This window comes from Spermophilus citellus (genome assembly GCF_964194105.1).
Source record: "Spermophilus citellus genome assembly, chromosome: 4".
NCBI lineage: Eukaryota > Metazoa > Chordata > Mammalia > Rodentia > Sciuridae > Spermophilus > Spermophilus citellus.
Window position 1 is genome coordinate 192,290,957 of NC_138185.1, and position 23,260 is coordinate 192,314,216.

Consider the following 23,260-nt stretch of genomic DNA (forward strand, 5'->3'; position numbering starts at 1 on the left):
ACCACTTCCAACTTGATTCAGTTCCAGGGAAGGGTGGTTGTGCCAAAGGACAGAGCCAGGGAGAAGAGGGGAAGTGGTACTAGTCAGGTTGGGCCACTCTCCATGTCCCCTGCAGGCCTGGGCTCCCTTCCTCATCTCTAGACACATTTGAGAAACCAATGTAAGAAAAGCTGAAGACAGAGTGCGAGGGATCTGGGAAGACTGGGCATTATAGCCCCAAACCCAAGTTATGGAACTCTCCCACTTCTGCCTTGCCTGTGGGAGGACATCTTGGCTACCAAGAGCAACTTATCTATAACTTCTGGGGGAGGGTAGAGGTTGGTGAGGGTCAAAGATGGATGTAGTCAGATTCCTGCTCTCAGAAGCAGTGCAAGACACTCTTCTGACCCCTAGGACAGCCCTAGCCTGAACAAAAGCTGGTTGTCCCTTCTACCCTGGTGGGTTTGCTAGACTGTTCTCTGGTTAAGAATGAGGGACTCACTGGTAACTCCTCTTGAGCATGTGTTAGGTTTGGGGATTCCCACCTAAAGGAGAGAGCAATGGGAGGAAACACAGCTTCTCCTGCTTACTCTAGGCACAGCCATGGTGGATGCGGAGATGGCCGCATTTGGGGCTGCCGCCCCCTTCCTGCGCAAATCAGAGAAGGAGCGGCTGGAAGCCCAGACCAGGCCCTTTGACCTCAAGAAGGATGTCTTTGTGCCTGATGAAAAAGAAGAGTTTGTCAAGGCCAAGATTGTGTCTCGAGAAGGTGGCAAAGTCACTGCTGAGACTGAGAATGGCAAGGTGGGTGTCTACCACATCCCCACACCTGGGATGGGCTCACCTCTGGGATTATAGGCATGTGCCACTGTGCCAGGCTGAGTCTCCTTCCCTTTGGATAGAGATCCAAACATCAAAGAGCCCTTCTCATTCCCAGCATCCAATCTGGGCTCTCGGTGAGATCCTGGTTCCTTCCCAGCTGGATACCAGGGTCTTGTAACATGCCCTCCTCCTTTCCCTGATGAGGGAGAAGGGGAAACACAGGCTGACAGGAGGGTCTCTGGGGGATGTTGCAGACAGTGACCGTGAAGGAGGACCAGGTGATGCAGCAGAACCCACCCAAGTTTGACAAGATTGAGGACATGGCCATGCTGACCTTCCTGCACGAGCCGGCGGTGCTGTACAACCTTAAGGAGCGCTACGCCTCCTGGATGATCTACGTGAGTGGAGGCACCAGGCTCTCCATTGGAATGGACCATCCTGACCCAAGGGTTTCCACTCCTGAGCCAAAATATCTACTTCTGGTGCCCAGGCAGTGTTGCACTCTATTTAGTCCCTAAATCCTTGCTCCATTCAAATGCCTTGGGCTGGCATGACTCATAAGAACCCATTTAGAGTTTTCCATTTCCCTTTCTCCTCCCCTGGGGTCTTTAACTCCGAAAATCACCACCTCTCCCCACTTCATCACTAGAAACCCACTTTTTCTATTTCTAGACCTACTCGGGCCTCTTCTGTGTCACTGTCAACCCCTACAAGTGGCTGCCAGTGTACAATGCCGAGGTGGTGGCCGCCTACCGGGGCAAGAAGAGGAGCGAGGCCCCACCTCACATCTTCTCCATCTCTGACAACGCCTATCAGTACATGCTGACAGGTGAGCCCTGCACCTGCCCTGTGCCTGTCCACCCAACCCCCAGCTGAGCCCTCAGCCCTCACTGCATTGCCTCTCCTCTTTTCTCTTCCAGATCGGGAGAACCAGTCCATCCTCATCACGTGAGTGTAGTCTTGCACTGTTCCCTTCCAGAATTCCTAAGCCCAGCCCCAGCAGGGACCCAGAGCACTATAGTCCTTCCTCTTCTCCTCTGCCTTCATGCTCATCTCCCTTTTCTTCTCTGATCTTTGCCCTGACCCTTCTCTTTGCTTTCTCCTCTTATTTTCTCCTCCCCAGCCCTCTCCTATTTTTCCTCTCTCATCTCCTTTGCCTACTCTCCTCTAACTCACCATTCACCCATAAGATTATTGCTACCGTGTCTTCTTCTCCTCTTCATTTTCCTTCATCTTTTCCTTTAGGAACTTTCCTCATTCTTTAAGCCCCATCCATTCTTTTCTAAAACACCCGAGGCCTATCTCTTCCTACTGACCTTGCCCCATCAAGCATGGGCTCAACCTGCCCAAACCCAGCACCTCCTTTTGCCCGGCTGTTACCCCTAACCCTATGAATGTCTGAAGATGGTTGTGTGTTTTGGGTACCTCTTATCCAGCAGCTTCCTGCTCAGGGATCCTACTCCCAGATAAAACAGACATTTTCTCTGGGCTGGGGTTGTGGCTCAGTGGTAGAGTGCTTGCCTGGCATGTGTGAAACCCTGGGTTCGATCCTCAGCACCTCATATAAATTAAATTAATAAATAAAATAAAAGATCTAAAAAAAATTAAAAAAAAACAGACAGACATTCTCTCCTCACTCAAGCAGTGTTGCTCTCTGTCTAATGAACCCCTGACTCTCCTGACAGCGGAGAATCTGGGGCTGGGAAGACGGTCAACACCAAGAGGGTCATCCAGTACTTTGCTGTGATCGCCGCCATTGGGGACCGCAGCAAAAAGGACCAGAACCCAGGCAAGGTAGGCCAGGTGTCCTCCAAGGCTTGCGCTGAAGAAAGGGAGGGGCAGCCTCTCATCTGCCATTCTTCCTTGACTCTTCAGGGTACCCTGGAGGATCAAATTATCCAGGCAAACCCTGCTCTGGAGGCCTTTGGCAACGCCAAGACTGTCCGGAATGACAACTCTTCCCGTTTTGTGAGTGGTCCCTGACCTTGAGCTTGGGACTTGAGTTGAAGGGATGGCCTCAAGTATGAGCCTTCCCCCAACTCATCACCACCCTCCTCCATCTCTTCAGGGGAAATTCATTCGAATCCACTTTGGAGCTACAGGGAAACTGGCATCTGCAGACATAGAGACCTGTGAGTACCAAGAATTTGCTAGGGCTCAGCAAATTTGTCCTTGATCATCTCATCTCCCCACCCCAACTCTGTTTTTCTCCCCTCTTCCTGTCTGTCTCTATGCGTCTGTGTCTCTAGGACTGTATATTTGTCTTTCCCTGAGACTTGCTCTGGGTCTTTATCTGTCTCTGTCTCTGTACATTTGTGTATGTTTCTCTGTGATTTTTGTCTGAGATGATCCCTCTCCTTTTGGGTCTTTGTCTTCATCTGTGAGTGTGAGCTCTGTGTACCATGCCAGTCCACCCCCTCTGACTTTTGCTTGCTACGTTTATCATTTATCTTCCTCTTTTTTCTTGTATCTGAAAATCTAACCTTTTCCTTTCTCTCCTTCTGTCTGACGGTTCACAGACCTTCTGGAAAAATCCAGAGTTATTTTCCAGCTGAAAGCAGAGAGAGATTATCACATTTTCTACCAAATCCTGTCTAACAAAAAGCCTGAGTTGCTGGGTGAGTCAGAGCCACCAACGGAGACCAGCTATCTCCATGGCAACCTGGTCCCTGCTGCTTGTGGCTGGATTCAGTTAGCATGCCCTGGGCTTCACGGCACTGTTAGATTCAGTTCTGTGGGATGCAGAGCCAAGACAAGCCCTATCCTGTGTTGCCCCAGGGCTATGTGCATGGCTGGCAGCCCCCATGAAAGCCAGGGGCTTGTGTCATATTGGAACCGCATTCCCCCCTCCTAGACATGCTGCTGATCACCAACAACCCCTATGATTATGCATTCATCTCCCAAGGAGAGACCACTGTGGCCTCAATCGATGACTCTGAGGAGCTCATGGCCACTGATGTAAGTGTGTGAGGACCAAGGCAAAGGCGGAAAATGGGCAGCAGGGGCACAATTGGCTAGTTCACCACTTGAGGAATAAAGCTAAGACATTGGCTGTCAGTTGTATGGACTCCCTGATAGCCAGAATGTGCCCTGTCACCAGGGTATGCTGGGATATGTGTGAGATGAGATAGGCCAGGCCAGTATTTGGCGTTCAATCAAACAAGAGAGGGCTGAAAGCCATGGGACTCAGAGGCAGACAAGGCAAGAAATAAGGCATCACCAAGGAGAAGGGAAAAGGAGTCACGGGGCTGAGGAAGGCTATTAGGTAAAGAACAGCTACAGAAGGTGTGGGAGGCCAGCAGGGGAGCAAGTGCAGCGACTAGAATCATAAGTGGGTACAGCTCCAGAAAAGACCTAGGACTATTGAGAGTGGGCGGAGCCGAGGCCACACCCTGCTCTTGAATCTTCCATCTTTGTTTTGGAGTTCCCTGCGGGGCGTGGGCGTCTGGGAACCCACAGGGATTAAGAATGCAAGTTCTCTCCAATTTATGAGTGATCTCATTTACCAGTCATACTTCCTTTTCTGGGATCCTCCAATTTGGGGTCTGCCTACAGAATGCCTTTGATGTATTGGGCTTCACTTCAGAAGAGAAGAGCTCCATTTACAAGCTGACAGGCGCCATCATGCACTTTGGAAACATGAAGTTCAAACAGAAGCAGCGGGAGGAACAGGCGGAGCCCGATGGCACTGAAGGTGGGAGGCAGGGAAGCTGGGCAGAGTCACTGAGGGCCACATGTACTGAGCAGTCGAACCCTTACCAAATTTGCTACTTGACTTTTCCTTTTAGAGGCTGACAAGTCCGCCTACCTTATGGGACTGAACTCAGCTGACCTGCTCAAGGGGCTGTGCCACCCTCGGGTGAAAGTGGGCAATGAGTATGTCACCAAGGGACAGAATGTCCAGCAGGTGGGTCATTTTCAGAAGATAAAATGGATGGGGTGGGGATCTTAGTATGGAGAGGTGGGAGCTTTCAAATTCCTTCCTCCTGGCAAACCTGTTCATCTGGGTCTTTCCTCTACCTCACAGGTGATATATGCCACCGGAGCATTGGCCAAGGCTGTGTATGAGAAAATGTTCAACTGGATGGTGACACGCATCAACGCCACCCTGGAGACCAAGCAGCCACGCCAGTACTTCATAGGAGTCCTGGACATCGCTGGCTTCGAGATCTTTGATGTGAGCCAGGGAGCCACTTGCACACTCACAGTCACTTGTGGAGGGCCAGCTATGGGTCAAGCACAGAAAGGCAGTGGCACTGACAGGACAGTCATTGTCCCTGTCCTCAGGGCAAGCCCTCCTTCCCCTGCCCTGACCTGGGAGGGGACCAGCCCCACCCCTGCTGGGCTTGGGCATGGTGCATGGCACAGCCCTGGGCTGACCCCCATGGCCACCCAGACACCTGCCTGCCTGACCTGCTCCTGCCCCTCCCTGCCTGCAGTTCAACAGCTTTGAGCAGCTCTGCATCAACTTCACCAACGAGAAGCTGCAGCAGTTCTTCAACCACCACATGTTCGTGCTGGAGCAGGAGGAGTACAAGAAGGAGGGCATCGAGTGGGAGTTCATCGACTTTGGAATGGACCTGCAGGCCTGCATCGACCTCATCGAGAAGGTGCCTGGCCCTGCAACCTGTGTCTCCCTCCTCTGCTAGATCAGACAAAGCAGCAGCCCTTCTCCCTTAGGGGAATGTGATCTGAATAATTAATAGAAGTGAGGCTGAAGAGTCTCAAGCCCAAGTTTCCAGAGCCCTGTTGTCGTCCTATTATCCAGGAGAGGGAGGCAACTGAAACAGCTGAGTTTCCAGGGGCTTGGGAGTGGACACATGGATGATGGACACCTGCAGGACACTCCCCCACTAGAGTGTTTAATGGCCCTTGTTTACACCCAAGGATCAGGATATGTAAGGGTAGCATGGGGGGGGGTCATAAAAGTACACTTATTTTCAACCCTGGCATCTCAGGGATCTGGATGATGGAGTGATATGTAAAGCCCAAACAGCAGCCACATTTCAAGATTTTCACTAGGGTCCCTCGGTCATCAATAAAATTCTCTATTGTGGAAAACTTGAGCAGATGCTAGTCGATAGATGACTGTCCTCAGAACTGAGCCTAATACCTTGATACAACAAGGGGCATCTCCATGAGCAAATATTGACAGTGGAGCAGAATCCATTTCCACTGTGTGATGCACACTCAGTGATGCTCTCCCCTCTACCCCCAGCCCATGGGCATCATGTCCATCCTGGAAGAGGAGTGCATGTTCCCCAAGGCCACTGACATGACCTTCAAGGCCAAGCTTTATGACAACCACCTGGGCAAGTCCAACAACTTCCAGAAGCCACGCAATATCAAGGGGAAGCAGGAAGCCCACTTCTCCCTGATCCACTATGCCGGCATTGTGGACTACAACATCTTGGGCTGGCTGCAGAAGAACAAAGACCCACTCAATGAGACAGTGGTGGGCTTGTACCAGAAGTCCTCCCTCAAGCTTCTCAGCAACCTATTTGCCAACTACGCCGGGGCTGATGCACGTAAGTAGAGATGGAGGCACCCCAGGGGACTGAGAAACAGTTTCTGCCATGCTTCTGAAACAGGTCAATTGCTACACCACACTGTTTCCCGCCCTAAGGTTTACAGACTGAATGGGATGGAAGTGGGTGGAGGTGACTATATTGAAGACTGGGTCGGCCAGTGGGATGCGAAGAGAAGCTGTGATTCTTCACCCCATGCCTCGATTCTCCACACACCCAATGGTCTTATTTTTGTTGTATCCCTTTCCCACAGCTGTTGAAAAGGGTAAAGGCAAAGCCAAGAAAGGCTCATCCTTTCAGACTGTGTCAGCTCTGCACAGGGTAAGTGTGTGGCCCCAGTTCTGATTCATCATGGCTCCCTATCAACTGTGGTGCCCGAACCCCCACACAGCCCTGGCCCTTCCCTGCCTTCTTCATCTCCTATTCCTCTCCCTCCAAGTCTCCCCTATGCATTCTTGATCCTTTCTCTTGGTCATCAATTCCTGTCATCTACTGGCCTCTAATCTCACCTCTCATTTCCATCTGCTTCCCACCCTTTTCATCCTCTTGCATTCTCTTCATCTCTCTTTCTCTTCCATCTCTTCCTTTCCTACTTCTTTTTCTTTACTTTTTTTTTAACTTTTCACTCTTGTTTTTTCTGCCACAGGAAAATCTGAACAAGTTAATGACCAACCTCCGCTCCACCCACCCCCATTTTGTGCGTTGCATCATCCCCAATGAGACAAAGTCCCCAGGTGAGCCATGCACTCAGGCCAGCCCATGGATGGGCCAGGGACAGGCCCCTATAAGTCATCTCCTAACCACCATTATTCTTTCCAAATGACATTCTTCTCCTATCCCCTGTGAGGTGTCCCAGACCACCTGCTCCCAGTGCTACCTTATGTTTGGAATGTGTAATTCTGGATAGCACTTTGATGGACATCACCTCATCAGTGACTTTCAACCCTAAAATGAGAAATTCAAGAACTATCTATCCAGTGTGTGTGTGTGTGTGTGTGTGTGTGTATGTGTGTATGTGTGTGTATACGCAACACTAGGAATTGAATCCAGGGGCACACTTTGACTGGGCTCTATCCCCAGCTCTTTTTATTTTTACGTTAAGAGAGGGTCTCACTAAGTTGCCCAGGCTGGCTTCAAACTTGTGACCCTCCTGCCTCAGCTCCCAAGTAGCCAGGATTGCAGGTGTGTGCTACTGCACCCAGTTCTGTCTATCCATTTTTATCTGTAAGGAGACAGAAAGAAGCTCAGGGACCTGGGTTCAAGGCCTGGCTCTGATCTTGATCAGCTCTGTGACCTTTGGCAAGTCATTTAATCCATTTGGCTTTAGCCTTCTCCTCCAGAAAAAGGAATATAGCTGTCCTGACCACCACCTATGAAAACAGGTATAAGCCATATAAAAAAATGTGAAAGCCTTTGGTTATTCCTAAAAGTATGCTAGGGGAAAAAATGAAACAAATGGAGGATTATTATTATTAACTGACGTGCTAAGTTATAGGCTAATAAGTGCCAGGGCCATGATCAGAACCCAGAACTTTTGGGCTCTTATCCCAGTGCTCTCCTTACACAATCTGCTTTTCCCTCTTGCCACAGGGGTGATGGACAACCCCCTGGTCATGCACCAGCTGCGCTGCAACGGCGTGCTGGAGGGCATCCGCATCTGCAGGAAGGGCTTCCCCAACCGCATCCTCTACGGGGACTTCCGGCAGAGGTGGGTACAGATGTGCCCCAGAGTGCAGGAGTCTGCAGGCATCCTTAGAATTTTGTAGGCAGAGCAGAATCTATGTACAGTGCAGTGACCCCAGCAATCCTCTCCCCAGGTATCGCATCCTGAACCCAGCGGCCATCCCTGAGGGACAGTTCATTGACAGCAGGAAAGGGGCAGAGAAACTGCTGAGCTCTCTGGACATTGACCACAACCAGTACAAGTTTGGCCACACCAAGGTGAGGAAAAGCAAGAAACAAATTATTTAAAGGAAGGTGTCTCTTGTCCTTTGATTCCTCACCTCTTGACTCCTTTTGCCAATCATCTTGGGGATACTCTGGACCATGTGCTGTGGTTCAAATGCTCCCCAGCCCGGCAAACACCTCTCCCATTCCAGTTCCAAATACCACTGACCTCCTCCCTTCAATTAATTTCTAAATGCTGCTCTTCCCAAGATCATCTCCACCACCTCTTTTCCCTCATACATCTTTCTAGTCATGGCTGACACACACTTTCTCTGCAGGTGTTCTTCAAAGCGGGTCTGCTGGGGTTGCTGGAGGAGATGCGAGATGAGAGGCTAAGCCGCATCATCACACGCATCCAGGCACAGTCCCGGGGTGTCCTCTCCAGAATGGAGTTTAAGAAGCTGCTGGAACGCAGGTGAGAGATCTCAAAAGGACATTCCCAGCCTCTCTGAGACCAAGACTGGTTCAAAGGCAGTGTCAAGAGAAAGACCTCACTGGGTCTTCAAAAATAGAGGCAAGGGCTCCCGTGGATACATTGTGGTCCCTAGGGTTGAAGGGCCTCAGGAAGGGTGGGATGGATGGAGAAAAGGGGGTGTTACCTAGGAGTCAGGGCCTCAGGTGGGAAGGAGTCAGGAAGGCTCTCTCACCACTCCTCTTGCTGGGCCCTTGCAGAGACTCCCTGCTAATAATCCAGTGGAACATTCGGGCCTTCATGGGAGTCAAGAATTGGCCGTGGATGAAGCTCTACTTCAAGATCAAGCCACTGCTGAAGAGCGCAGAGACAGAGAAGGAGATGGCTACTATGAAGGAGGAGTTCGGGCGCATCAAAGATGCACTGGAGAAGTCTGAGGCTCGCCGGAAGGAACTAGAGGAGAAGATGGTGTCCCTGTTGCAGGAAAAGAATGACCTGCAGCTCCAAGTGCAGGCGGTGAGGTTCCTGGGCCATTATTGGCCCTTCCACCTTTCTCTTCCCATATGTCCCACAACTCTACCCCTCCCCACACAGGGGCTCACCATCTTGTCCTTTCACAGGCAAAATATTTCATTTCCAAAGACCCCCAAGGTGGTCCCTCAGGAGGAGGAAAGGGTAAAAGAACTAATTTTAAAATATATATGCTTTCTTCCTGAGTTCAGTCTAGATCCACAGCTTAATAATTTTATGACCTTAAGGAAACCACAAATCTTTTTTTTTTTTTATACTAGGGATTGAACTCAGCGGCACTTAACCACTGAACCACATCCCCAGTCCTATTTTATATTTTATTTAGAGACAGGGTCTCACTCAGTTGCTTAGGCCTTGTTAAATTGCTGACCGGCTTTGAACTCAGCCTCCCAAGTCACAGGGATTATAGGAGTGTGCCACCACTTCCAGCCCAGAAGTCATCTTTGAGCCTCAATTTCTTCATCTCTAAATGGAATAAATCTGCCTATCTCACTACATTGTAAATACGTAAAAGTGTTTGGCAACTGCAAATGCAGTTCCCTTTCTTCAAAGGAGAAGTCTAGAGAAAGAGAGACAAATAAAGATGCCTAGCTTCCTCATTCTCTCCTCCTCTGCCCAATGCTCCCAACTCATATTTTCTAAAACTCTTCCCTTTCCTATCCTTCCAAGACTCTACTCAACTGAGAATACCCTAGAGTTCCACTCCCTTTGAGGGATGTACCTTTCCCCTCATCTAACCACAAGGACAAGGACTCTGCCGGCTAAACAACCCCCCCTCTGTGCCTTTCCCTCAGGAACAAGACAACCTGGCTGATGCAGAGGAGCGCTGCGACCAGCTGATCAAGAACAAGATCCAGCTGGAGGCCAAGGTGAAGGAGATGACCGAGAGGCTGGAGGATGAGGAGGAGATGAATGCTGAGCTCACTGCCAAGAAGCGCAAGCTGGAAGATGAGTGCTCTGAGCTCAAAAGGGACATTGATGACTTGGAGCTGACACTGGCCAAGGTGGAGAAGGAGAAGCACGCAACAGAGAACAAGGTGAGGGCAGCTCCCTCTGACTCCAGCTCAGGTCTCCTCAGGATTCCCAGGCCAGCATGTGGTCCTGGTCCTTGACATGGAGGTCCCCAGAGATGTCTCCAGACCAGTGACCTTTGACCTTAAAGGGGCTGGGGTTTGGGATTGACAGGTGAAGAACCTGACAGAGGAGATGGCTGGGCTGGATGAGATCATTGCCAAACTGACCAAGGAGAAGAAAGCTCTGCAAGAGGCCCACCAGCAGGCCCTGGATGACCTTCAGGCTGAGGAGGACAAGGTCAACACCCTCACCAAAGCCAAGGTCAAGCTAGAGCAGCAGGTGGATGATGTAAGTAGACTCAGAGTGACAGGGTCTAGATATAAAATGTCCATCTGTGTTCAAAGGGTGTGGTTGTGTGGCTGTGTGTGTATTTTGGGAGGGGAGTGTTGGAGGAAGTTCACTCTCCTGATACCTTCCTGAAGGAAACTGGGAAAAAGGAAACGAAGAGGGTGATCCATTCTGAATTATGCATCTAATCCCACTGATATGATCAATGATAGAGATGGACTTTCTTATTTAATTTAGTTTTAAGCCCATATATCTCTTCCTTTGACCACAGGATTTAGGGGACTTCTGGTAAGACTATGATATATGTCTTTGAGAATTTTGTGAGGCTCCTCAAGGAGGATCTTTTCACTTCTGATATTTTTGGCAGATCTGATCATGAGTGATCACTGTTCCCTCAGATGGGTATATATGGCCTATGGATGTCCTCTCACTCTATACTTATTTAAATATCTGTCATAGCTCAAGACTGAGAGCTCCCTTTAGACAGGAACTTGTACAGACACTTGTGTCTGCAGAGCCTAGCCCACAGCCTGGCAACAGTAAGTGCTTATACGATGCTGAATGAATGAATATATATATAGCTTTGAGGTTTTGTCCCACAATCATTCCTTCATTCCTTAAATATGTGTCGAGCAGTCTCTCCGTGGTAGGTGCTCTCACAATCCCTGGGAACATTTGGCCCACTCTGGGGAAGTTTTTCCAAGTCTTGGATGCTCCCCTAAGATTCCCCAAATGTGAAGTAACTGAGCTACAAAATCACCAAGTCAGGTGCCTGACCTCATGGGGCATGGCTGGGCCTTGTCTTCACCAGCTGGAGGGATCCCTGGAGCAGGAGAAGAAGGTGCGCATGGATCTGGAGCGAGCGAAGAGGAAACTGGAGGGTGACCTGAAGCTGACCCAAGAGAGCATCATGGACCTGGAGAATGACAAGCAGCAGCTGGATGAGCGGCTAAAAAAGTACAATGTTCTGCTCCCCACTACCTTTCCTCCTCCCCAGCCCTGCAGCCTGCTCTGCCCATAGCAAGACAAGCTGACACCCAACCTGAGAGGCCACGCCCTCAGGCAGCTTCCATAACAAGATGCTTAAACTTCAGCAAAGTTCCCCGGGAAGAGGGCTGTGCTCCCCAAGACCCATACATCAGGGTCTTGTTGTCCTCTCTGGCAAAAAGTTTCACTTGGATCCCTCAAGCCCTTTCTTCCTATGGGGCACTCAGTAGGGATGAAAACAAGTGCTTGGTCCCTTTTGTACATGACTCTATTGGAGATCAGTTCCTTGACGTGGAGGAAGCCGTCACACAAGATCTCTCAGGAAAGTCCCTTTGGGTTTTTCAGAGAGAACCCAGAAAGCCTCAAAGAAATGGGTCTGCCCACATGCCCAAGAAGTGGAGGGGCCAGTTCATTTCTTTTTCCAAGTAACTTGTGGTCCCAATTATTTCAAATCCTCCCAAAGTATATACACCCACCTTCCAGACTTGGTGAATGGTGAGTTGTAGAACATATTTTGATACCTGAGGATCTTATGGTACCTCAACTTGTGTTTGCACAGGGGTCTTCTCACTTTCCCAGGTGCAGAATTTACTGAATGAATGAATCGATCTAGGACCCCATTAGTTCCTCAGCCACTTTTTTTTTTTTTTTTTTTTTTTTTGGTACTGGGGATTGAACCCAGAGGCACTTACACTAAGCCACAGAACTTTTTATATTTTATTTAAACACAGGGTCTTTCCAAGTTGCTTAGTGCCTCTCTAAGTTTCTTTGAACTTATGATCCCCCTGCTTCAGCCTCCCCAGCCGTCTTCAGCCACATTTTAAAGATGGTATCTTGAGTCCTACCAAGGAAACTAAGGCTCATAAAGGTTAACAAGTTGTCCAAAGTAACAAACTAAAAATAAGCTAGTCCAACCTTTTCGTTTTTCAGATGGAAGAAAAAAAGAGAGGAAAGACCCACAGAGCCCAGTTTACCAGGCTATTCCCACTACATTATTGTTGGACTTCGATCCTATGACAGATGTTCAGGGATCCTACATACCCATGGACAATTTTCTTTTTTTTTTTTTTCTTTTTTTTTTTTTTAATTTTTTATTGGTTGTTCACAACATTACAAAGCTCTTGACATATCATATTTCATACATTAGATTGAAGTGGGTTATGAACCCCCAATTTTACCCCAAATGCAGATTGCAGAATCACATCGGTTACACATCCACAATTTTACATAATGCCCTATTAGTAATTGTTGTATTCTGCTACCTTTCCATGGACAATTTTCTGATTAAATCCTATTCTCTATTTGTTTCATTGTAATCTCCAGTGATTGCTATTGGGCCTCCAGAGAACACAGCTAGCCTTACCTCACCCTCACTTCTTCCCTACAGGAAGGACTTTGAGCTGAATGCACTCAATGCCAGGATTGAAGATGAACAGGCCCTGGGAAGCCAGCTGCAGAAGAAGCTCAAAGAGCTTCAGGTGAGGTCTAGAAAGCCCAGGCTGGACACTGCAGTCCTTGAGTTGGTTCTCAGCCTCCCTGCTTCCCTCCTGCAGGATATCCCATCCCCGAGAATTATAGGAGCTTACCTTGTGTTCATGAAAGGACACACAAAGCTATCACAGTGTCCCCTAAAAGGGCTGTGTGATTCAAGGAAAACATCAGAAGAGACCCTGAAAAGGTGTAGGTCTGGAGGGTAGAAATCCTGGTTTCCTGTCTCAGCTTGGCCTTAGCTGGGTGAATATGGGAAGACCGCTCCAGATTTCTGGGTCTCCATGCCTTCCCCTGGTACCGGTGACTGTTAAGAGCCTTTCAACACTGACAGTGAACTCTGAGGTTCTTATCTCAACAGCAGACACTGAGTTAGATCTACAGTTGTCTAATAAGACAGATAACTGCTTTTAAACTTTGGTCTTTTTTTCCCTTTTAACTGATTTAAATGCCCCAGACCTCTTTGACCTTCAAGATCAAGCTTCAACTGCTTTCCTTTCAATAAAAAGAATGTATAGCATCCACCCAAAGGAAGGCTAACTCTGCTGTTCAAGCCACCTTCCCCAAATGCTTTCATGCCCACCTCTCTAGTAGAGCTAAATTCACTTAATGTTCCCAGCAGGCTAGGAGTCTTAGAGCCTTGGGGTGGGGGCCCAATGGAGGGGTCCAAGCAGGTGGTCTAAACTCTTCACATCTGGGCCCAGGCACGCATTGAGGAGCTGGAGGAGGAGCTGGAGGCTGAGCGCACGGCCAGGGCCAAAGTGGAGAAGCTGCGCTCAGACCTGTCCCGAGAGCTGGAGGAGATCAGTGAGAGGCTGGAGGAGGCCGGAGGGGCCACATCTGTGCAGATCGAGATGAACAAGAAGCGAGAGGCTGAGTTCCAGAAGATGAGGAGGGACCTGGAGGAGGCCACGCTGCAGCATGAGGCCACAGCTGCAGCCCTGCGCAAGAAGCACGCTGACAGTGTGGCCGAGCTGAGTGAGCAGATCGACAACCTGCAGCGGGTGAAACAGAAGCTGGAGAAGGAGAAGAGCGAGTTCAAGCTGGAGCTGGATGATGTCACCTCCAACATGGAACAGATCATCAAGGCCAAGGTGAGCCCAGCTCCACCAGTTCCCTCCTCCAGGTCCCTCTACCTATTACCACTTTTCCCCCTTTTTTTCTTTCTTCCTTGATGGCTCCTTTTCCTACTCGCCTTCTTCTACATGGTTCTCTAATCCCCTCCTCCCTTCCGTATTTTCCCTCTTCTTTTCTCCTTTGATTGCTCCCCTTCACTACTTTCAGCCCCCACCCCCAACATCCATGCATTGTTCATCCTTCTCTCAGGCGAACCTGGAGAAGATGTGCCGGACTCTAGAGGACCAGATGAATGAGCATCGAAGCAAGGCTGAGGAGACCCAGCGTTCTGTCAATGACCTCACCAGCCAGCGGGCCAAGCTGCAGACTGAGAATGGTAAGGCTGGATCCCAGTATCTGGGCCTCCTGAGCCACCGCAGGCTCAGGTACACACACCCTTCACATGCACATGCACATGCATAGCCTCTCTGAAGAAAATGGGATCTGAGGGTTAGGGAGGGGTTGGGGAGAGAGAGGAATGGCTGACTTTCAAGAGTTGAGAGTGCCTTGGTGCCTCCCCAGGTGAGCTGTCCCGGCAGCTGGATGAGAAGGAGGCACTAATCTCCCAGCTGACCCGAGGCAAGCTCACCTACACCCAACAGCTGGAGGACCTCAAGAGGCAGCTGGAGGAGGAGGTTAAGGTGAGGCCTGGACTCCAGCAACCAGGCCCAAACAAGAGGCACACCAACTGGCCTTGCATCTGCATCCCTTCCTTTCCCAAGAATGAAGCTTGCTGTCTATCCACTAGTGTCTGAAAATCCCCAAAAGAAATAATAACCCAAACCCTACCACATGCTTTCTAACTCCGTTTCCCAGGCCAGGGCCCTGAACCTCTCTGCTGCCATCCCTGGGTGGAAGATAGGGGGTGAAGAGGTGGCAAGAAAATAAAGTAGGGAGGCAGGTTACAGCCTTGACTGGGCATAAGTATGGGATGCAGGGACTTAATGAATGGGTCCTGGGATTAGTGGGACCATCTGAAAACTGAAGAAAGACATTAAACTGAAGAAAGACATTAAACTGAATTTATGAAAAAAGGGAAAGAACCTGAGTTAAAGAGTCATCAGGGCTCAATACTAACCTGCCTCGTATAGCCTGGTGATCTTGGGGAAACCTCCTGACCTCTCTGAGTCTCTCTTTCCCCCATAAGTGGCAGTGGTGAGATGGCTGCCACGGTACTGGCGCTCATTGTTATTAATACTCAGCAAAATGTGCCAGGTCCACTGGGGAAGCCAAGGGAGCAAGTTGAGATTGGTGTGAGGAGATGGGCAAGGGCTGGTGTTGCCTCATGGGTGAAGCTGACCCTGCTTCTGGTGTCCACCTCTCCCCAGGCCAAGAACGCCCTGGCCCACGCACTGCAGTCGGCCCGGCATGACTGTGACCTTCTTCGGGAGCAGTATGAGGAAGAGACAGAGGCCAAGGCTGAGCTGCAGCGTGTCCTATCCAAGGCCAACTCAGAGGTGGCCCAGTGGAGGACCAAGTATGAGACAGATGCCATCCAGAGAACAGAGGAGCTGGAGGAGGCCAAGTGAGTTCCAATCAGCTGGCCTTTGGCTGAAGCCCCTTTGAGGTCAGGACTTTCTGCCCAGTCCTCTTCTTAGTAGCTGCCACACAGGGGATGTTTAGCTAGTGTTTGACAGTAGAGGAGGATCCTGCCCCAGCCCCACCTCCTGCTCCTCTCGGGGAAGCTTTTTGCTCGCGTTATGTTTCTCATCCGAATATAAGACGAACAAAAGGTTTGTCTGAGGGCTGAGTGCTCCCATGGGGCGGGGCACTGTGGCGTGGGATGGGAGGGTCTGTAGAAGCCCATGCCCCCTCCACATCACAGCCAAGAGGCTGGTCTAGGGACAGAGGGACACCACCCCCACTCCTCCCAGGTGCTGCAGGTCTTCCATGCCTGCCACCAAGATACTCTGCCTGCCCAGTTCTCAGTCCCTGGGGCCTGTCCTTAGCCTTCTCTGAACACTACTTCTAAGTTTTCAAGGTTGTCTTCTGAAAGGCTCATGTTGTTTTCTCTTGTCCAAATCTACACCCTCCTTCTTCCTCATCCTCTCCCACCCTTCACTGGGCAGGAAGAAGCTGGCCCAGAGGCTACAGGATGCAGAGGAGGCCGTGGAGGCCGTCAACGCCAAGTGCTCTTCCCTGGAGAAAACCAAGCACCGGCTGCAGAACGAGATCGAGGACCTGATGGTGGACGTGGAGCGCTCTAACGCTGCCGCTGCAGCCCTGGACAAGAAACAGAGGAACTTTGACAAGGTGGGTCATGGGTGGGGCCACAGCCAGTGTGCAGGTCTGGAGGGCCACAGGCATGGTACCAGTGCAGGGCCAGAGCCCACCTCCTTGGAGGCAGGGGAGGAAGGCTGAGCCCAGGCCAGGGGTCTGGAGCACCTGGACCTGGGACTGGATGCGGAGGCTGCACAGTGAGCCTTGTCCCTTGCAGATCCTGGCCGAGTGGAAGCAGAAGTATGAGGAGTCACAGTCCGAGTTGGAGTCTTCGCAGAAGGAGGCTCGCTCCCTCAGCACCGAGCTCTTCAAGCTCAAGAACGCCTATGAGGAGTCGCTGGAGCATCTGGAGACCTTCAAGAGGGAGAACAAGAACCTGCAGGGTGAGCTGGCCCTAAGGCACGGAGGGTCCACATGTGCAATGTCCCCATGGAGGGTCTGCCCAGGGACCCCAAAGGGGGGCTAAGCAAAGAGACATGCCTCCAGCCCGTTTTGGACCACAGCAGTCCCCAACTGAGTCACATGTCCTTCACACAGAGGAGATCTCTGACCTGACTGAGCAGCTGGGTTCAAGTGGAAAGAGTATCCACGAGCTGGAGAAAGTCCGCAAGCAGCTAGAGGCCGAGAAGCTGGAGCTGCAGTCAGCCCTGGAGGAGGCTGAGGTGGGTGCATAGGGTGGGGTGGGGAAGGGGTGGCAGAGGCCAAACTCATGGCTGCAGTCTCTGCTCTCATCTCCCCTTGGTCTGTTTTGCACACTGACCCATCAGGACAGTGCCTGGCACATAGCAGGCACTCAAAAAATATTTGGGGAGGGGCTGGGGATGTGGCTCAAGCGGTAGCGCACTCGCCTGGCGTGCGTGCGACCCGGGTTCGATCCTCAGCACCACATACCAACAAAGATGTTGTGTCCGCCGAGAACTAAAAAATAAATATTAAAAATTCTCTCTCTCTCTCTCTCTCTCTCTCTCTCTCTCTCTCTCTCTCTCTCTCTCCCCTCTCTCATTCTCTCTTTAAAAAAAAAAAAAAAAAATATTTGGGGAAAGAATGCATGTGGGACCGCTCAACTCCATGCAAACATTTCACTTATTGTATCCTAGATGAGTTCCCATTTCCACTCACCTCCCCTTCCGCCTCTGCCTGCCTCTGTGTTTTTAACACTCTGTGCCTGATTGCCTCTGTTTCCTTGGCAACACCTTTCTCTTCATTTTCCTCTTTGTCTTCATGCCTGGCTCTCCACTGTGAGGGCCTGAATCACCTTTTCTTAGGCTTGTTTTCATTTGCCTGGTACATTCTCTTTCTTCCTTCCTCTTTCTCCTTCTCTGACTGAGTCACTTACATCATTCTCACACTCTCTGTATCCATGGTTTGTGGACAGAAGCCCACCACACACACCCTGGGCACTAACTGTCCGCCTCAGACCCCTCTCCCCACCCTCCTCCCAGGCCTCCCTGGAGCATGAAGAGGGCAAGATCCTTCGAGCCCAGCTGGAGTTCAACCAGATCAAGGCAGAGATTGAGCGGAAGCTGGCAGAGAAGGACGAGGAGATGGAGCAGGCCAAGCGCAACCACCTGCGGGTGGTGGACTCGCTGCAGACCTCCCTGGATGCAGAGACACGCAGCCGCAATGAGGCCCTGCGGGTGAAGAAAAAGATGGAAGGTGACCTCAATGAGATGGAGATCCAGCTCAGCCATGCCAACCGCATGGCTGCTGAAGCCCAGAAGCAAGTCAAGAGCCTCCAGAGCTTGTTGAAGGTACACAGAGACTCTTGGAAGCAGGAGGTCACCTCATCCAGAAAGGGGATTGGCTTCCATGGGTCCTTTTAAGGGGACACCAGCCCCCTCCTGCCTTCAGTCATTGCAGAGACCTTTATCAGGTCCCTGCTAAGCTACTGCAATGGGCTCTCCACCCATATCCAGCTCCTCCTAAGGGCCTTGTGAAGACACTGAGGCCATCTCTCAATCTCATGCTCATTCTTCTAACCCTCAGGACACCCAGATCCAGCTGGATGATGCAGTCCGCGCCAATGATGACCTGAAGGAGAATATCGCCATCGTGGAGAGGCGCAACAATCTGCTCCAGGCTGAACTGGAGGAGCTACGGGCCGTGGTGGAGCAGACTGAGCGGTCACGGAAGCTGGCTGAGCAGGAGCTGATTGAGACCAGCGAGCGGGTGCAGCTGCTGCACTCCCAGGTAGACAGCACCCCTGTGCATTCCTGGATAGAGCAGGGGCTGCAGGACTCAGCTGGTAAGGTCAGGAGCCACACAGGGATGCTCAATGTCTTTCCTGCTCTGTCCACCACCCACCCCAGAACACCAGCCTCATCAACCAGAAAAAGAAAATGGATGCAGACCTCTCCCAGCTCCAGACTGAAGTGGAAGAGGCAGTGCAGGAGTGCAGGAATGCCGAGGAGAAGGCCAAGAAGGCCATCACAGATGTGAGTCCCCCACCCTGCTCACCCACTCCAGGCCCGTGTCCCCTGGGCTAGGCAGTGAGGGTGTGAAGACTTGACCACACCATGTACCCCTGCTTTCCTGTGCACAGGCCGCCATGATGGCAGAGGAGCTGAAGAAGGAGCAGGACACAAGCGCCCACCTGGAGCGCATGAAGAAGAACATGGAGCAGACCATCAAGGACCTGCAGCACCGGCTGGACGAGGCTGAGCAGATCGCCCTCAAGGGTGGCAAGAAGCAGCTGCAGAAGCTGGAGGCCCGGGTGCGGGAGCTGGAGAATGAGCTGGAGGTGGAGCAGAAGCGCAATGCAGAGTCAGTGAAGGGCATGAGGAAGAGTGAGCGGCGCATCAAGGAGCTCACCTACCAGGTGCGGGCAGGGCAGTGACTCTAGCCCTTGCACTAAGCCACAGTGACAAGCACCCAAGGGAATGAAGTGTTTGTTCTTACCTTTTCTGGGGCAAGGGTTGAGTGCAGCCCCTGGCTGCCCTATTTCACTCTGCCTAGCCCTGCCTCACCAGGGTGTCCCCAGGCCCAGACATCAGTCTCTGAGTTTCCTAGCCTGTGTGTGCACCACCTCAACATGCACCCTCAGCCCATACCTTGGGGATACACCCAGGGCTCCAGACAGGGCTCACCCAGCACAGCTCCCCGGGAAACAAATGTGTAGCCTCGCTCACCCCAAAAGATACCAAAGCCATACCAAAGCCTTTTAAACAAATCTCAAAGTTTTAGTTACTCAGGACAGTACCCTCCAGATTCTCATGGTTCTAAATCAGACTCTCAATTAGAATTTGTTTCTCTACCAATCCAGTATGTCACCATTCCTGTAAATACACTTTGTCCTTAACCTAGATTAAATCACTCCATTGCAGCCCAGGAAATTCCATCATGCTCACATCCCCAAAGTCACTCCCAGCACAAACTGAGCTCCAGAGCCAGGGAGTTTATCCTCTATGAGGTCCTGACCTTCATGAGCCTGCTCCATAGAAGAGTACACACACACAATTTAGGGCATGATTTCAGGAATCCCACCATCCATTCCTTATATTCCTTCCTGGTACACATCATTTAAAATATATCTTTTCTTTTTTTGGTACTGGGGATTGAACCCAGGGACACTTAACCACTGAGCCAAATCCCCAGCCCTTTTTATATTTTATTTAGAGACAGGGTCTTGCTGAGTTGCTTAAGGCCTTGCTAAATTGCTGAGGCTGGCTTTGAACTCACAATTCTGCCTCAGCTTCCAGAGATACTGAGATTACAGGCATGCACCATCACACCTGGCAATATTCACACTTTTGGATAAGAAACTATAAGGAGAATTCAAGCGTTTAGTGTGGATCAGAAAATAGAATCAGTTCAGGATATTACATTCAGGATAAAGAAGACAAGAGAAGCTGGAGGTAGGATACTGCCCCTAATGACTGTACCAGCCTCACTCCTGCCCACCCCTGACCCCTAGACTGAAGAGGATAGGAAGAACCTGCTGCGGCTGCAGGACCTGGTGGACAAGCTACAGCTCAAAGTCAAGGCCTACAAGCGCCAGGCTGAGGAGGCGGTGAGTGACCCTGCTGGGGTCAAGGCCTGGAGGAGGGACCAAGGGAAGCTGGCCCCCTTCTTTGGAGGATGAGAGCCCAGGCCTCGTCTTACCTCATCCTCACATCCCCCCACTCCCCATAGGAGGAGCAGGCCAACACCAACCTGTCCAAGTTCCGAAAGGTGCAGCACGAGCTGGATGAGGCAGAGGAACGGGCCGACATCGCTGAGTCCCAGGTCAACAAGCTTCGGGCCAAGAGCCGTGACATTGGCACCAAGGTGGGTCCCTCCCCTGAGCTGCACTTGTTGCCTCCAACAGCAGGTGCACCTGCTCCTCCAGCCTCAGACAGAGCACCCACACACCATGGCTGCCTCCTTTTCATTTATTCCCTAACTGAACCAGAAAGCCCCAGAAGCCAACACAATTGAGTTCCCTGTGATTTCTAAGATTCTAACTTTCAATGACCTGTAAATCCCAGCCCTAGAATTGTCATCCAGCCTACAACACCCCAACTTACCTACACCCAATATATTCCAATCCCCCCCCCCCAACTGCTAGATTCATTTCCCTCCCACATGAGTGGCCTCTGACTTTGCCACTCAAGCATCAGAAGGACATCCCAGAGTACCACCTTGTCCTCATCCAGGAAGCTTCCCTCTGGCCCACCCAGAGCTCGACCCTCCAGAACTCCCCCCTCCCACTCATAGTGGAAACCCACCTCAGGGTTTCCATCCATGCCCTGGTCTCGCCTTTGTTTTCTGTGCCCCCTGCCCACAATGCCTGTCTCTCCAGAGCTAATTTGGACTTTGTTTTTTTGTTTTTTTTTTTTTCAAAAGGGCTTGAATGAGGAATAGCTTTGCCACATCTTGATCTCTCCAGTCCTGAGGGTGCCAATGAAGACCCAGACACAACGCCTTTTATAAGAGCCCCTTGGGAGGATGCAGAATAAAGCAATTTTCCTTGAAGCTGAGATCCTGCCTCTAGACTGTTCTTCACTGCCTGACAGCCAGGGGGCCCAGATGGGGGTGGGGTAGGGTTCTAGAGGAGGAGGGGCAGCTTCAAAAGTCAGGCTAGGAGGTTTCTCCACGGAGTCTGTGAGGCTCTGAACCCTCCTAGCAGCAGAACTGGCCCATGGAATCTTCTTCCCCACCCAGCCAAATCAACAGAGGGGTGACACCTGTTCTTCCAGCCTTCTCCTTGGTCTAGCGTCCCTTGGGGTGAAAGGAAATTTAGGGAAAACCCTAAATCTCACCTAGGACACACTGAGTCCTACACCTCAGCCCCAGTCAACACCGTCCGACACTGGTATTATCTGGATCTGGGCCATGGGGAGGAGGTTTAGTGTGAAGGGGCTGACCAGTGCCCAGGGGTCCACAGAGGTGTGGGCCATGCAGGCTGTTGAAGTGATGGCCCTCTCTGCTGCAGCCCCTGGCATGTCTCAGAGAACACAGCCTCTACATGGCTGTAGTCCACGAACCCTTCCAACACCATCCCTCACAGGGCCCAGGCCTCTCCCTACCGCAGCCAGGAGAAAAGCACCCTCAGTACAGCTATCTTTCTTCTCTCTCTCATCCCAGGGCATAGTGCCCTTGCTATGACTGCTTCACTTAGTGCTCAGAGTCCAGGGAGGACCGGGGAACAGGAGCTGGCTGTGCATGGAGTATGTGTGTCCAGAGGTGGGGGTGAGGGGATATTCAGTCCAGGGCTGACCAGGTTCCCAGAGGAGCTAAGGGTCCCATTGTCTCTCTGAGCACTAAGTGAAGCAGTCAGAGCAAGGGCACTATGCCAGGGAGGAGGGGACAGCAGTATTGAAAATAGCAGGTGAGGGGAGGGCATTTAAAGGGCACAGGGATGGAAAAAGGAAAGGCCTGAGGGGGTACTGTCAAGAGAGAAGGGAGAACCTAGGGACACCATGAGCAGAGGAAATGGGGAAAAAAGAGAGACCAGACATGAGGAAGCCTTAGAAGGAACCCAGGCCCTCTCAGCTTCCTCTTGGCTCCCTCCTCACTTCTCCCCTTCCTAGGAATAGACTTGGAGAGTAATGAAGAGATGAGTAGAGAAAAAGAAAGACACGTTTGAAGATGGAAATACACGGAAAAGTTATGGGAATCTAAGATCTAGAACCTAATAGAGCAAGAGTTATAGATGCTGCTAAGACTGCCAGTCTGGGTACAGATAGCAAAGTCAAGGGCAGGCCCCAGGTTGAGTCTCTGGGGGAAGGAGGAGGTTGAGAGGGGATGGGTGAGAAGAGGAAATGAGGGGGGCCTCACACAGAGAAGCTCAAAGAGCAGGAAGTGACAGTGGGTGAAGAGAAGAATGCTTGGTCACCTTCAGATGCCAGAGTCAGGAAAACCAAGGAGGAGGGTAAGCAGGAGAGAGGTAGATGAGGAACCAGAACAAGATGTAAAGGCAGAGACAGGCTGAGAGCTCTAAGAGGTTGACCTAGACAGGGCAAACCTCATGTCAGACCCCAAGACAGGCAGACATGGGCCCAGAAGAAGCGGAGGCCTGGGCTGACTTTGAGATGGGAAACCAGGCAGAGGGAAAGAAAGGTCAGACACAGGGACAGACAGACAGACACAGGGAGCCAGGCAGAAAAGGGGCTACTCACGCCAAGGAGACCCTGCCTCCTGGTCCCCCTCACCTGTGCTGGAGTCTCTCTCCTGTGCCTGCACACTTCAGGACTCCCAGCAGAATGCAGAGCTGGTTTGGGAAGCAGCTGAAGAAAGATGGAGAAGAGTATGTGAGAGCCAGGAAAGAGGAGGGGGCCCAGCAAGGGAGGAGGAGGGCAAACCAGACCATACAGGGGGGTAGAGCCAGGAGCCAAGTTAACTCCTTCCTTCTTCCTCCTTCCATAGGAGAAGCAGGAACCGCCTGCCC

General features: G+C 51.2%; 1 protein-coding gene across 1 annotated transcript; it reads left to right on the forward strand.

The window, feature by feature from the left end:
- The first annotated feature begins 544 nt into the window (after positions 1–544).
- Positions 545–21,350, forward strand: LOC308646929 (myosin-7). The gene is made up of 38 exons (XM_081290505.1): positions 545–783; positions 1,056–1,199; positions 1,474–1,630; positions 1,722–1,749; positions 2,487–2,595; positions 2,677–2,769; positions 2,870–2,933; positions 3,321–3,419; positions 3,656–3,759; positions 4,357–4,495; positions 4,590–4,708; positions 4,829–4,978; positions 5,241–5,411; positions 6,020–6,329; positions 6,583–6,650; positions 6,976–7,063; positions 7,920–8,037; positions 8,147–8,270; positions 8,555–8,691; positions 8,949–9,204; positions 10,014–10,256; positions 10,405–10,581; positions 11,393–11,538; positions 12,956–13,046; positions 13,761–14,150; positions 14,383–14,509; positions 14,695–14,813; positions 15,501–15,697; positions 16,242–16,425; positions 16,610–16,775; positions 16,930–17,054; positions 17,835–18,143; positions 18,379–18,582; positions 18,702–18,827; positions 18,935–19,210; positions 20,306–20,401; positions 20,524–20,658; positions 21,217–21,350. Exons 1-38 carry the CDS (start codon positions 583–585, stop codon positions 21,232–21,234), a joined length of 5,808 nt encoding a protein of 1,935 aa, XP_081146631.1. The 5' UTR covers positions 545–582; the 3' UTR covers positions 21,235–21,350.
- Positions 21,351–23,260: the final 1,910 nt, after the last annotated feature.

Bases quoted from the DNA above. Each gene is read 5' to 3' on its own strand.
- LOC308646929 (XM_081290505.1), top strand. From the start codon at position 583: ATGGTGGATGCGGAGATGGCCGCATTTGGGGCTGCCGCCCCCTTCCTG. The intron at 1,200-1,473 runs GTGAGTGGAGGC...TTCTATTTCTAG, and splicing joins ACGCCTCCTGGATGATCTAC to ACCTACTCGGGCCTCTTCTG. The intron at 2,596-2,676 runs GTAGGCCAGGTG...TTGACTCTTCAG, and splicing joins AGGACCAGAACCCAGGCAAG to GGTACCCTGGAGGATCAAAT.